A 15,701-nucleotide genomic window follows, 5' to 3' on the forward strand; every position below is an offset into this window, starting at 1 on the left:
AAAAAAATCCAAAACACATACACACAACAGCCGAGATACTTGGCCAGTTAAAAATAAAGCCAGGAAATGGAGTCCTTAGCACATTTGGCAGGCCAGGCTTGGGAACGCAGCCAGGTGTTTAGAGCTTTGTGAAAGGTTTGGGCCATTCTAATCTTCAGGGGGAGGATATTCCACAGAGCTTGGGCTAGCAATAGCACTATACTGCTTCTTAGCGCTTGTTCTGTACCAGCCTGCTACCGGCCCTGCAGAAAAGGCAGGGACAACCCCTTTTACAAGAAGGCAAGAGGCTGGAATTACGCCTGCCAAATTTATTGTAACAAAAACAAACGAAACAAGACAAACCAAGAAACAGGAGCTTTAAGAAACAGGAACTATCCAAGCGGTTGCCTTCAGCAAACCAGCCCTCCCACACATTCCCCTTATATAGAGTTCAGGGTGTGGCTTCTCTCTGCCTCCTTCCGAGGAGCCCCATTGCCTTCCTTTGTTTACTCCTAATTGACTGCCTCCTGCGTCGGGCGTCCTTGAACAGGGCCAGCTGTGGGTCATCTTCATCCACGCTGTCAGGCTCACACAGCTGGGTCTCCGTGGTGACCAAGTGGGAGGGGCCTGGCTGTGGGCTCTCATCAGCAAGATCTTCAACCCCCTCAGCAAGGTCTTCAACACCCCCCTCCTCCTCTGAGTCGTCCGACCCAACTGCCGAACCCACAGGCTGACCCTGAATCACAACAGCGCTTTAGAGCCCTCTCTAAGCGGTTTACACAGCATATTGCCCCCCCCCCAAAAAAAAAATTAGGGCCTCATTTTACCGACCTTGGAAGGATGGAAGGCTGAATCAACATTGAGTCGGTCAGGATCAAAGGAATTGAACTTCTGGCAGCAAGCAGAGTTACTAAGATGCTAGGTTGGCTAGCATTCTAACCCCTGCGTCACCATAGCTCATGAAAAGACCTGTCTTCTAGTCCCTGCCAGCCATCATTCTTTGGCTGGTGGGATCTGCGCATGCCCAATCTGCTAGATTGAATTGGACGGGTACAAACTCTTGAAAACTGTATTGTGTGAAATATTTACTTACCATACTTACATATTCTAAATCAGTGATGATCCCTGCAGAAGATGCACGAGGGAACAAAATAACAAACAAACACATACCTGACATAAACTAGCAGCAACATTGTTTTTCATGACATAACCATAGAATTTAGAAAAAACTACCCAAGATTGTATGGATCTAACTTTGTGGAATAGTTGAAAAACTATTGTATTCTGTAAAGTATAGACATCAAGGAGAAATAATGCCTCTGGGCTCTCTTATCTCACAAAAACTGGATGCAGGAAGCAACCCCAGTTGGGCTGAATACGCAGGATGCGGCATTTGTAAGCAAAAGAGATGGCTCTGAAGATAATCTGGGAATCAAATCCCATGGTTAAACCAGGTGCTTTAGAAACCCATTGGTAGCCAATGTAGTACCTAGACCAGGAGTGTCAAACTGCTGGCCCGCAGGCCGGACGCGTCATCAGGAAACCGTGCCTACCCCACTGCCGGCAATGGAGAAAAAGCTCCCATACATCGCGTGACATCACAAGTTTGACATGTCTGGCTTAGATGATATATAATTATGGATGCTTTTGCCCCTGTCATGCAGACTACTGTATTTTGTATCAATTGCAGTTCCCTAGCAATGGTCAGAGATCCCATTTGAATACATTGGTATAGTTTAGTCATGATGAAAATAGACTGAGTTGCTCCATGTAGAACTGAGCTGGGTGAATTCATCCCTGGCTCTAGGTTGCATCTCTGAATCTAGCAATAAATTGATTAGTTCAGCCTATTTCATACCATCTGCACCTTCCTAGCTTACAAGCTCTGTGTCTAGGCTTTTGCAACATTTCTGACCCAGGCTAAAGTGATGTACAACTGGATATCATGAAGATGTTAATAATAACAACTCATCCTGAAATGTGAGATACCCTCTTACAGTGTATGTACATCTTAAATAAGTAGACTCCACCAATTGGTCCCTCCTGCTTATGAAGAACCCTGAAAGACAGATATGGTCAATGCTACCGTATTGAATTTTTATTAGAGGTCAGAAAGACCAAGAGGGATACACTTATGTATGTAAATTTATATGGCCGGCCAATTCACTCTCAGGATAAAATTCCAATACAAAAAGGAATAAGCCCCCTGGTGACAATCAAACAAGCCACCTGATGGGCTCTTCCTATATGGATCTCACCAGAGGTCATCCATCAGAGCCATCATAACTTCTGACTGCATGATAGTCATCTTTTAGGGCATCCATAGTTGTGCAGTTATTGCACATGGAACATAAACTAATGTGTCCTAAGTTGATTAAACTAGGCCTTGTGTTCCATAGATTTAGGATACATTATTCAGTTAAATGAAATAATTCCTTTTTTCATAAAGTTAAGGAGCCAAATTGTGGAGTTATAAGAAAAAAAAATTGTGATTAAAAAAAAGTCTCGGACATTATTAACACCATTTTAGTGCCGTATATGATTGGTTCCATTTGATAACTTACCTTACTTACTTTTAAAATACTTTTCTTTTATTTCTTTTAGCCTTATCCACCCTTTATGCCTCGAAGACTCACAGGGCGCAGTCGATACCGATCTCAGCAACCAATTCCACCTCCTCCTTACCATCCCAGCCTATTGCCATATGTGCTGTAAGCGTGACATATTTTTTTTTTGGTATGAATTTAAGGTGGATAATGCCTTTTTGCTAAAAGGTCAGGCACAGGTAGTCTTTAACTACAACCATTTGTTAAGCCATTGCTTGAAACTACAAAGGCATTAAATGAATGGTGGTCATGACCAGTCCATCCCGCATCCTCATGCACATACCCAATTAAAAAGTAAGAAAAAAAATGCTGCTGCTCTTCCAAGTATTCTGGGCACGCCAGAGGAAGAGAGGAGATTGGTAAATACAAAAAAAAAGGCTGACAAGTAAACCAAACTAATTTGATATAGGAACCCTTTATGTGAAATACACAATCTGCTACTTGATTATGTGGCAATATTACAGGTGGTCTTCAACTTACAACAGTTCATGTAGTGACTGTTCAAAGTTACAACAGCACTGAAAAAAGCAACTTTATGACAGTTTTTCACACTTGCAACCGTTGCAGCATCCCCCATGGTCACATGATCATAATTCAGGTGCTTGGCAACTGAGTCATATTTATGGCGCTTGCATTGTTCCAGGGTCATGTGATTCCCCTTTTGCAAACCACCTGAAAAGCAAAGTCCATGGGAAAGCTACATTCACTTCACAACCCTGTTACTGAATTAACAGCTGAAATAATCCACTTTCTTGGCAGGAAAAGTTGTGAAGTGGGGCAAAACTCACTTAAAAAGTGTCTCGCTTACCAACAGAGATTTTGGGCTCGTTGTGATCGTAGGTTGAGGACTATCTGTATATGTTTCAGAGCAGCTTTTGGCTTTAAAACAATACTTTCCTTCCACTCCCTAGTTTGTATTAATTGAAGTAGGAGTTGTCCACGCCCACTGCTATCGAAATGGTTTATTTTTTATTTATTTTTTTATTTTAATTCCATTTTTATCCCGCCCTTCTCCGAAGACTCAGGGCGGCTTACAAGCTTAGCAGTAGCCTTCATTCTATGTATATGCCTGCTTATTAGGGCTTTCACACACACCCCAAGCAGCATTATTACAAAGTCAGCTTATTGCCCCGAACAATCTGGGTCCTCATTTTACCTACCTCGGAAGGATGGAAGGCTGAGTCAACCTTGAGCCTGGTGGGACTCGAACCTGCACTAATTGCAGGCAGCTGGTGTTACTTAAGGAGGCATCATCCCACTGCTCCACCAAGGTTGTAGTGGGTAATAATTTTTCCAATGGAATAAGCTTTTATTCAAAGCTTTTAATCCTTTATTTTTGTGCACTATGTTTTTTTACTGTAATTTTAACAATATAACAATAATTTCTAGGAACAGGTGGAAAAGTATTTTATTTCTGGAACAGTAATAAGGCTATCCCTCTTTCATAGATCAATGCTTCCTGTGCCACCTGCCGTTGGGCCTGCCTTCAGTTTTGAGCTGGATGTAGAAGATGGTGAAGTAGAAAACTATGAGGTTAGTTAGCAATAAATAAGCACGTGAAGTATATTCGTGAGGATTTAATTATTATTTTTTTAAAAAAAACTCAAGGTGTTTACATTAGTTGCTGGAAGGCAGTTTACACAATATTAATTTTTTTTCCTTATTATCAGCCAGCTCTCCTTAACACTGGCAAAGAAGTCTGAGTGATTGGACTGTGTGGGAGGAAAAGTCCAAAAATTGTGTGGAAGAATCTCATAGAGCACGTTAGCAATTCTCGTTATACCTTTGAAGCACCATCCCCTTTCATGCCACTGTTTTTAGAGGAGATTTTTTTTTAAAAAAATGTATCCTTGGATGAAAACCATAAACTTGTGAACTTCTTTGTTTGGAATAGAAAAATGTATTAATTCCATAAAGCTAGCTAAAGAGTGAGAATATAGTTACACAAACGGATTTCTAAGATCTGTTCGTTTTGAATTTAACAGCCAAGTAATAATTGTTTACCTTGTATGTATGTATCTACATATAGTATGTCCTTCAGATAATTTTGGTTTTGCACAGCATATGGATTGTATATTCTGGTTTCTTCATTACAAACTAGCAGTGATATGAAAAGACAAGAGTTGAACTAAAGAATTATTTCTCTCACAGGCACTGCTGAACTTGGCAGAGAGACTGGGTGAAGCTAAACCAAGAGGATTAACAAAAGCAGATATAGAACAACTTCCGTCTTACAGGTTCAACCCAAATAACCATCAGTCAGAACAGACTTTGTAAGTTTTTCATACTTTCATTGAACTTTTAGTATGAAGGCATGTTATTTTGCTGTTGGAGTCTTGCACAGAAGCACCTGTAAGCTTAAAATTATTTCCCAGCTTGTATATAGGTTGACCTTTGGTTTTGAGGCTTTTTCAGTTAAGATCCTTTCTAACTGTTGAATTGAAATCTTAAGCATAAGGCATTAATATTTTAATTCTGGCTGTCTGCTCACAATATTGTAAATTTCAGAAGGGGCACCTTTTCTCTCTTGCTCCCATCTACTATATTGGAATTGTACTGGAACAGGAGAAAATTAGGTGAAGAAAAAGGCATTCCTGTAAGATGAGAAGTAGCATTTCTGTATCTTCAGAAATTCAATCAACCTTCCCTTCCTGTAATAATGTATCTTACTTTGAAATATGGAAATTATCAAATTAGTTTGCAATGTAATCTGGGGTATAGATTTTCAAGGTAAAATGTATCACGTAAAACGATAACAGCAAAATAATCCCTTCTTGAATTTTTACCTCTGCTCTTTTATAATTGGCCTTATTGTTTGTTTGTTTTTTAAAAAAAAACCTCTGCCTTATTTTTGTTCCTCCAAAATGATAAAGATAAATCTGCATTTTGAAAAAAATAAACATATACTCCTCACTGAATCTCTATAATGAGAATTAGAAGTTGAATGGGAGAAGATTTAAGAAAAAAAAACCTCTGTTTCATTCATCATTGTGATACAAAAATTCTAAATAAGAAAAGTAGAAAAAGTATTGCTACAGAAGGAATGAACTTTGAACTGAGAATTCAACTTCAAATTTTGCATGAATTTAGATCAGACACTTCTAATCTCCTAAACAGGAGAATTTTTAGAATTAAATCAGCTCGACGTGAAGCCTAAAATCTGATTTGATTTGTTTTTTTCCCCAAAGTGAAAAAGTAGCAAACTTTTGATAAGCATTACTCTGATGAAACAGTTCATTTTAGAACAGTGAGTATAGTAAGCCAAGGTGTTCATATCTTGCTATCTATCCTTCAGTACCCTAAAACAATGAAAGCAGTGTACTACTACTTTCAAATGCAAGAGTAAAAGTAAAAGATATAATTATAAATGTAATTATATGAATAAACAACACTTTTATACAGCACTGTTATTTTTTTTGAAATACCCAAGTGATCTTACATCAAGATGAAGTTGATAAGAATTTAGTATGGTTAATCAGCAAATTAATATGACAGTAATACATATTTTTTAAATTCTCCCAAACTCTGAATTTAAAAATGGTGAATCACGCAACTGCTTTTTTGTCAACAAATTCAAAATGTTAAGACCTAACATTACTTTCTATGCCGCTCATTTCAAGCACTGAGAATCTATACCAAATAAATAAGAGTCAACCCACTGCTTACTTCAGTTCTATTTTCACCTACTTGAGGATTGCTGAGGTAATGTATGTGAAATGCTTTACAGTCCCAGCAGTATAATAAGAACTAGAAATGTGTAAAACATTTCTTGCACAAGTTGTTTCATGCACGAACTGTTCTGTATGCAGAACTGCTGGATTTGGGTGCCTGTGCCCACACTACAATATGCTGGTTGCTTTGTTTCAGGCAAGGTACACAAAGGGACTGTTTTGATACAGGCACAGTTGTTTCACAGAAGAAGGGAGCAGGGAAAAAGCCAAGGAGATTGAGGGCTGGCATGTCATGGGGATACTGTATGCCATACTGGAATATCACAAGTGATGGGGAGAGAAGGAAGGAGCTGGGAAGATCAAGGGTAGGTGGGCCATTAGGAAGTTGCCACTCTGGGAGTCACTGATGGAAATGGGAGAGTTTCTTGCCTGTTTAGATTTTGCTTCATCCAAACCCTGAAACAACAAAAGGATTCCAGGTTTGGGTTCTGTGGAATGGAGTTTGATCCATATTCCAGAATGCAGTGGTTTATTCTAAGTTTGAAATAGAACATTTTTCCCATTCCATGCAGGCCTGATTAATTAACCATTCCTAATAGGTGGTATTCTTTGCTCATAATTGATATTGAACTGTATTTTTGGGAGTCTAAATTTAAAACAAAATCTGGCACTGATTCATAAACATGCACTGAAAAGTATGGCTTCATATTTTAAACTGCATAGAAAGCAACTTTAGCATTTGAAGTCAAAACTTGTTAAATATAATTGTTACTTTTGTTGAGTAAGCTATCTTGCAATGTTCTTTTTTAGGTGTGTAGTGTGCATGTGTGACTTTGAGTCAAGGCAACTGCTTAGAGTTTTACCATGTAACCATGAGTTCCATGCCAAGTGTGTCGACAAATGGCTTAAGGTAAATGTTATTTTTAGAAAGAAAGTTGTTTTAATCATGTCAATATTGTACGCAGTAACTTTGCAATAGTCTGGCAAGTTCAGAAGTGTACTTGATGCTTGGAGCAGTATGGGTCTTCTTGTTGAAGGCTAGAAAATGTTGTAATCTTTCCCAAAACAATGTTTTAAAAATGTCATTAAAAATATTTTTAAAAATGTATGTTTTAAGTTTAGCTGGTGTCACCAGAAATAGATGTAAAAGCCATTCTGCAAAAGAGGAAATTAGACATTTCAGATAATGTCTTAGGTTTTATTGTATCATTACAGTGGTAAATTCCAAACAATCAGAATACAAAAACCTAATGTTTTGCATAGACAGGTTTATTAAGTTTTAATTTCAATGGCCTGTAAAAAGGCATGTGTATGAAAAAAATTTGGAGGAATTCTTAAATAGAATTATGTGTCACCATTCATACTATTGAAATTATGCAAGGGCAGAGATTTACAGTATCATCTAAGTTGGTATCATCACTAAAGTACATTGCAGTTATATATGTATTCAACAGTTTTATCTTATTTTTTAAAAGAGAAAACAGATTACCTTCAGTCTACTATACACAGAACTTACCATTGTTACATTATTTATATATCATGTATTTAAGCATTCATTCATTGTGCATCCCCCACCTCACCTAAGTAATTCTGGGCAGCTTACAATTAAAAAAAAACATAGTATAAAAACATTAATAAAAACAAAGTTAGAAACAAATTTAAAAGGCAGGATTATAGTATTAAAAGTTAACAAGTTAAGGTAGAGAGAACCCCCCCCCCTTCATGACACCAACCTTTCCCAGAGTTGCATATTTTGACCCCAATGCCAGTTGGCAGAGCCAAGTCCTAACACTGTTCCTGAAGGAGGGAACATCTCACCTCTGGGGGTAAAATGTTCTAAAGGGCATCAACAACAGCAGAGAAAACTTCCACTGGAATCCACCAGCTGAAATTCTTTAACCAATGGGATCCTCAATATACCCTCCCTGCCTGACTGGATGGGTCAGGACAGTACAGTTGGGGTGAGACAATTCCTCAGATAGCTTGGTCCATGCCGTGAAGGGCTGTAAAGATGATAACCAACACCTTGAATTGAACCCAGAAAAAAACTGACATGCAAGCTTGCATAGCAGAGGCGTTGTGCAACCCTAGGGCTGCCCAAGACTGCTTGCACTCTTCAAATTTTGAAGCCTTTTTGTATTGTGTTTTATACGATTTGTTTATAAATGTTGAAATATTAGAGGGAATATTATAGAAACCTGATTACTCAGGATTTGCATTTGTGCCATGCATATTGTTCAATTTTCACTAAGGCTGTCTGTTTTTGAATACTTTTTGCTTTGTTTTCTGATGCTTTTTGTTTTATTTTATGATTTTAGGGAGGTTATACAAAATAAATTGCACAAGCTCAGGTTCTCAGTGCTCAACAAGACAGTATCAGGCTTTCTTCTTGCATAGTATCCATGTATCTTTTGTGATCTACACATACATGCAAGTGCATAATATCCCTGAAAGCCTCAGTGATTGTCTTCCCCTTCTGACACTATAGAACAGGGGTGTCAAACTGCCAGCCCGCGGGCCGGATGCTTCATCCAGAAGCCGCGCCCACCCCATTGCCAGAAATGGGGAAAAGGCTCCGATATGTTGCACAACGTCACGTGACATCATGAGTTTGACATGTCTGCTACAGAAAGTTATTTTTGCAATTTATCTTTAGGAAGTTTCAACTAAAAACATTTAGAACAAAAGTATGTATTGACTTACAATTTTAAGTATGATCCTTGAGATTTGGTGTAGTTCTTTCATATCTGTTATTATACTGAGAAAGGACAAGTAACCAGCCACTGAGTCTTGTTAACACATTTGCTGAAAATGATGCTTTCTAATTTTAGGCTAAAATCTTTTTTTAAAAAAATATGTTTTATTAATTTTTTTAACATAATCACCTTAATATTTGGTAAACTGTGTTGTCTGGGTTTACATTTAACAAACATTCACTTAACAATTAAATTCTATATATAGTCCACATGATAACTTTACATGATTTCCTCTTTTCCCCATAGTATTCCCTTTTACCAACCTTACGTTATTACAGTTCCTATGGTTTTAATAAATGACAAGTATAAAAATGTTTTAATATTTCTACAAATAATAATCACATCAATATAGTATTCCTTTTCTATGTAGTCATTCAGGTTTTCACGTCATATATCCTGTTTACAGTTCTTGTTTATATTTGTTTTTCCCACAATGCTCTAAACATTTTTACCAGTTAGGATTTTCAATGAGAATAAGAAAAAGAATAAAATAAAAAGATAGTATAGTACTTAAAATCCCTATTTCCTATAAGCTAACACATATTTATTTCAAAAAAAATTCATTCATTTAAAACATTCCCTTTATATTGGCCATTCTTTTATTATAACCAAAAAGAAAGTAAAAAGGAGAAAGAAAAAGAAGGCACTAAGGTACTTAAGGGGCTCCTCCCTCTTAAAGTCAAATTCACAGCCTAAATTTTTCTGTTTCTTTAACCATTCTCAAATAAGTGTTTCTTTTTAAAATATTCTCTTTGATAGGCCCCATCATCTATTTTCTTAATTTTCACTTTAGCCTTTTGCCCAACGTCTTTCTTAATCAATATGTTCTGCTGAGTCAGAAAGTCTTTCCATATTCTTATAGATGTTACTGTAAATGTAAAAAGTAAGTCAAGTACAATATCTTAAAGGCATTTGCCCACTCATTTTTATTGGGAATCTTTTCTCTTCTTTTTCTCTCTGCTTCTTGGCATTTTTTATCTCTCCAGTTGTAGTGTTTTCACCGGTATCTCTGTAGTCTGTTTTATCCAGTCTTTTTTCTTATCCTCAAGTTTATTTTGTAGTGTTGAAATATAAGTTGTCTTTTCCAAATCCAGTATTTCTTGTAAATTTGTTTCCATTTGGCTTAAATCATACTTCTTTGTTTTGTACAATTCCATCTTTAAGTGTCTATCCTCAACTTTATGTTCACTTATCTGTTTTATCTGTTCCTTCTCTGTTATATTTTCCGGGGGGGGGGGGGTTGGTATGAAATTGAATAGGAGATGAGTTGATTTATGTTTTCAAAGTTATTTTGAATTTCTTTGTAATTCGAAATCATTGTTATTTGAATTAGTTGCAACATGTCATATGTCTCCTCTTGAAAAGTATTTATTTTTTGTTGATAAGTACTTCCTATAACACTCTGATTTTCCATGATGGCCAAGAATCCAGATTTTTAGCTTAGAAGTCTGAGTTACATAAATACTTATAACCCAGAGAGTTAAAAAAAATTCTTTTTCTTTGTTCCCTAGAGTTTGTAAGTCTCACTTTATCTGCAGCCCAAATATTTTTTTTTTGTCCCAGCTGTTCTCTATTGTTAAAGCTTTGAAGGTCACAGGTAGAGATTAGTTTTTTCCCAGATTTTGCCAAGTCATAGCTGTCATAATCCTCATCCACCAGTAGGTGTTAGCACTTGGTCATTTTTCAGGTTTTAGTCTTCCATAGAAGGTTAAATTAGCCCGTCCGTTAGCAAAAGGGTGGGGCAACACACACCCCTTTGGAGGTTTTTTTTTTTGCTTCTTGGGAATTTTTCCCCTTCAGGAAAGTTGATAGGTAGGATAGAGAAAATCGATGTTCTTACCCAGATTCAAGCACACTGTTTACGATCTGCTTAAAATAGTGCTTTTGACTTAGGTTGATCACAGCTTGGGCTAGACCCGTGGTGGCGAACCTATGGCATGAGTGCCACAGGTGGCACGCAGAGCCCTCTCTGTGGGCATGCATGCCATCACCCCAGTCCTAGGCCTTCAGCTGGGTTTTATAAAACCTTTTCGCTTTAGGCCTCTGCCACCATGTACTGCCCAAAACAAGGTTCAACTAATCAGCTTCTCGTGGGAAAAAAAAGTTCTCACAAAGTTGGAATTGATTGAACATTTTAGTCCCACCCAGTCTGCAGCTACCACTGCAGCCACGCCCACCCACTGGGCACACCCACCCAAAGGGCCATGCCCACCCGGCACCCAATGATACATAAGTGGGTTTTGGGTTGCAGTTTGGGCACTCGGTCTCTGAAAGGTTCACCATCACTGGGCTACTCTAAAGTTAGGCTAGCCTTTCTCCTGTTGGATTCTGGAAGGCTTCTCCTGGACCAATTGGGTCAACTGCCATCTCTTCATGGTCCCTGGGACTTCCTTCCTTCATTGTCGCCTCTCCAGTGCGGCTTCTGGCCCATTTAGGGTCCCCAGACAGGAAGAAACTCAGCTGGAGGGCACAGAGTCCCGAACCCCTCAACTGCTGCACTGCGCGCAGGACCGGAAGTCAAAAAATCTTATGTAGATACCAGCATAAGGCATAAACATGAGTAAGAGAGCTGAAAAATCAAAAACTCCCATTTCTACCTTCAAAATCTTTCTCTTTCCTTATTAAGTTCATTCCTCCAAATGAATTTCTACATCAGTTGAAGATAATATGTCATTTATTACAATGAGCATTTTTTTTTCTCTCCAGAAGGGTGTTTTCTATTTTGTAGTCAGTGAAGCCTTCCTTCAGTAAAACCTATTTTTTGTATTTTAGGCAAATCGTACCTGCCCTATCTGCAGAGCTGATGCTTCAGAAGTGCATCGTGATTCAGAATGACCAGTCTAAGAGCACAATTCTACTTTGGGTGTTCCTAGTCACATGTGCGTGTATGTGTGTATATATATATATATATGTATGTATGTATGTATATGTGTATATATATATATATATACACATATATATGAATGAACTCTCCACTGAACTTAACCCGTGTGGCTTCCAGCCTTCCCTTTACACAAAAGGGTCAATGGACCTTTCTTTGCACTGTGTGATTTAATCAACTATAAAGCTTATAATTAGTCTTCACAATTATGGGATTGTTATACTAACTGTGTGATTGGAACTCCAAAGATTTTTTTTTCCTTTTAGCTTAATTTCGTGTGTGCACTAACATTCCCTGGTTTTTGTGTGATCATTCCGAGTGTTGCTGCGAGATTACAGTGGAACGTGATCTTCTAGCATGTGCTTTTATATAAAAAGTGGTAGCTCCAAACAATATAGCAATCTACCTTATATAGAGCCTTCAAATACTGTGAGTGAGAATAAATGGTGCGGGTGGGTGCGTTGATCGCAGGATGTCTGTATGTTTGCAGGCGAGTAAGAGTTTGGCGATAGGTGTGAGAGGACTTATATACCAGCATGTACTGAGGATGTATGTGTGTAGTATTAATTATGCTGCAATGTATAATCTTCTGTGTTATTTAAACAGTACTAGTACTGTACACTGGTTTCTTTCCTTGTGTTTGCAGTTGCACACTGAATGCAAAGAGTGCAGCCATTATAGACATTCGATATTTCATCCCTCATGTATTTAATAGTATAAAAGGTCCTTTTTGCTTTTATTCAGATAACTATTATGCTTCCCATTAATTGGGGGTCCTATATCTGTCATTATAGAGCATATTGATTCTCAGTTAGAATTAATTAGCCTTAATTTTAGGCTGCTGGAATTTTTACATTTTTTTAAAAAAAATTGCAGCTCTCTGCTAACTATATAAGGAGTTGCAGCATTGCACAGTCAGGTAGCAATATTAAAAATCCTTAACTGATAACGGAAAAGTTGATTGTCCTCTCTTTTTTTAAATTCTTCATCAATATTGGTTCTTTTTGATTGAACTTTTGGAATACATTGTTTTTAAATTTCAGAGAATGAAGATAACTTTGAGTTTGTTTTTTTTAAAAAAATTGTCTATAATACAGAAACCGAGAGGATCTTCAAATCTTGTGCAAATGCTTCTTGTATTGTTGGCAATATATTTGCTTAAATATACAGATACACTGGCACTAATTCACATTCCTTGCCATATACAAGCTACCGTATATAATTAAATAGCTTTTAAAGAAATTTTTGTTCCTTTTTCAAAGCCTTCAGTTTTGTGAACAAAGTAAACCCTTAGCACTTTCTTAGAGATAGAACATTGTGGTTCTCCATCTTAGCCATGGTACCATGTTCACCTTCTACTGCCTGGCAAGTGTCACAAATGCAGTTTCTAGCTTGCTACACTGGGTAGCGAGTTTTTGTGTGGATGTTAAAGCATCCTCAGTATTGTATGGATAGTATGAAGAATATTCATGGTCAAGAATGGGCGGGTCTACGAAATCAAGAAAAAAACAACTAAATGCTGTGAATTTGGAGTTGACCTCCTTTCAACTGCCTTCTGAATAATGTGGTAAAATTGGCATCACTTAACATTCTGGACTTGGTGTTTAACTTTTTTTTTTTTTTTACAACAAAGGAAACAGTTGTCTACCCGTGGCTACATCTAGATACTGCTGTCTTGCCTTGGAAACTTGATCTTGGTCTATATTTGATTTTTTTGAAGATCCATCAACTGATCCTACAGGGGAGACTCTAACAGATTCAGCATCAAATTCAGCTTTAGGCTTTAGCTTGGTCCAGTTCTTTGGTGATACTTTTTTCTAATTCCATCTGCATCTACCGTATATACTTGAGTATAAGCCGAATTTTTCAGCCCACTTTTTGGGCTGAAAAATCCACTTTGGCTTATACTCCAGTGAACCAAAAAAAAAAAAAGAACTTACCGAGGACTTGCGCGCGGCACGTGGGCTGGTAGAGCCCAGCAACATTTGCAGCTCATTAGCCCCTCGACAGCTCATTGGCCAGAGCCGTCTCCTGTGTCTCCCAGTCCTCCTCCACCACATGCAGTTCCGGAAAAATTAGTGAGACTCAAAAAGTTCAATCAATCAATTCAAACTGCTCACAAAAAAAAACCCTTGCAAAGTTTGAATTGATTGGTTGAACTTGCTTTTTCAGACTGCACGTGGGGGCAGCGGAGGAAGAGACTGGAGGACTGGAAAGGTGGGCCCTTTTTCTACCTGCTATGCGGGTGGGGGCGGCCAGTCTTGGGGTGCCCCGGGGGGCCTGCCTCTTCCCTGCCCAGCAGGTCTCCCCTTGCCCTGCTGCACCGCCACCTCTGCTAGCCTGGGGTGGGGGTCCACAGGGGTCTTAGAAGCTTCCCTGTCAGCCCCTACCTTTTGGCGTGCCGTGGCCGGCAGACCTTACAAGAGATTCCCCTGTGGTGCCTGCCAGGCCGGCTGACCTTGGCAACAAGTCCAAGCCATTGGTGCACCGCCCCTGTCTGTTTGTGCAGGGACCCAGAGGCATTCCCCTCCCCCGTATAGGGATCCGCTCTGCCGCCCCCTTTTCTCAGCTGCCTGGTCCGAAGAGGAGCCGAAGGGAGCAGCTCTGCAAGCCCCCGCCGCCCCCTTCTCTCAGCTTCCTGGCAGCACATCCCGCAGGGGAGGTCTGCTAGGGAGGTGGCAGTCCGGTGTTGTTTCCCCCCCTCGTGTGTGTGTGTGTGTGTGTGTGTGTGTGTCAGACCCGCAGGAATGGCTAGTAAAGGTGGCGGCAGTCCGGCATTTGCGTTTCTCTGTGTGTCAAGCCCCGTGGGCCCGACACACAGGAGGGGGGGGGACGCCGCTTCCTTACCAGCCATTCCCGCGGGTCTGAGGCACGCATGCATGAGGGGGGGAAACGCTGGACTGCCGCCGCCTTTACCAGCTCTGCAAGCCTTTGCTGCCCCTTCTCTCCGCTGCCTGGCCTGAACAAAGAGGAGCCGAAGGGAGCAGCTCTACCTTCTCTGTCTCTCTTTACCGGTTTCCTTCTTCTTAGTTTTCCAACTTCATTATCAATTTCTGAATATTTATTCGTTATTTCTCCATGTAATCTGATTTGAGATGAACTTTCTCCACTCTCATAACCTTTTAACTTCTTTTTGGTTATTTCTAGAAGTTTTTTCATACCATGGCATTCTTTTTCTAATTCACTGTTCCTTTTCATTACTTGATCCAGTCGTAGTTCCACTGATCGTTTCAATTCTAGTACTTTCTTTAGTTTTTTCTTTTCATTCTCAATCTGAGATATTATTTCTGTCTTTTCCTTATCAAACTCAGAAAGGCGAATCCCAAGTTTTGATTTTAATTTCAGTTCTTCTTCCCACATATTCTGAGCACATTATCAATTTCTGAATATTTATTCGTTATTTCTCCATGTAATCTGATTTGAGATGAACTTTCTCCACTCTCATAACCTTTTAACTTCTTTTTGGTTATTTCTAGAAGTTTTTTCATACCATGGCATTCTTTTTCTAATTCACTGTTCCTTTTCATTACTTGATCCAGTCGTAGTTCCACTGATCGTTTCAATTCTAGTACTTTCTTTAGTTTTTTCTTTTCATTCTCAATCTGAGATATTATTTCTGTCTTTTCCTTATCAAACTCAGAAAGGCGAATCCCAAGTTTTGATTTTAATTTCAGTTCTTCTTCCCACATATTCTGAGCACATTATCAATTTCTGAATATTTATTCGTTATTTCTCCATGTAATCTGATTTGAGATGAACTTTCTCCACTCTCATAACCTTTTAACTTCTTTTTGGTTATTTCTAGAAG

General features: G+C 38.7%; 1 protein-coding gene across 5 annotated transcripts in view; it reads left to right on the plus strand.

The window, feature by feature from the left end:
• Positions 1-15,701, plus strand: part of RNF38 (ring finger protein 38) — a 110,421-nt gene that overhangs the window by 90,598 nt on the left and 4,122 nt on the right. For 3 of the 5 annotated variants that reach the window (XR_014491330.1, XR_014491331.1, XR_014491332.1), the window contains 5 exons: positions 2,584-2,690; positions 4,034-4,118; positions 4,737-4,858; positions 7,067-7,166; positions 11,785-11,897. Coding sequence is in view for 2 of the 5 variants with exons in the window: in XM_083353737.1 (XP_083209863.1) it covers positions 2,584-2,690; positions 4,034-4,118; positions 4,737-4,858; positions 7,067-7,166; positions 11,785-11,847 (477 nt within the window). In the remaining 3 variants the exon portion in view is untranslated. The remainder of the gene's footprint in view (positions 1-2,583; positions 2,691-4,033; positions 4,119-4,736; positions 4,859-7,066; positions 7,167-11,784; positions 11,898-15,701) is intronic. The other 2 variants (XM_083353737.1, XM_083353738.1) reach the window with 1 other exon arrangement.

Source organism: Vipera ursinii (assembly GCF_947247035.1).
Source record: "Vipera ursinii genome assembly, chromosome: 2".
NCBI lineage: Eukaryota > Metazoa > Chordata > Lepidosauria > Squamata > Viperidae > Vipera > Vipera ursinii.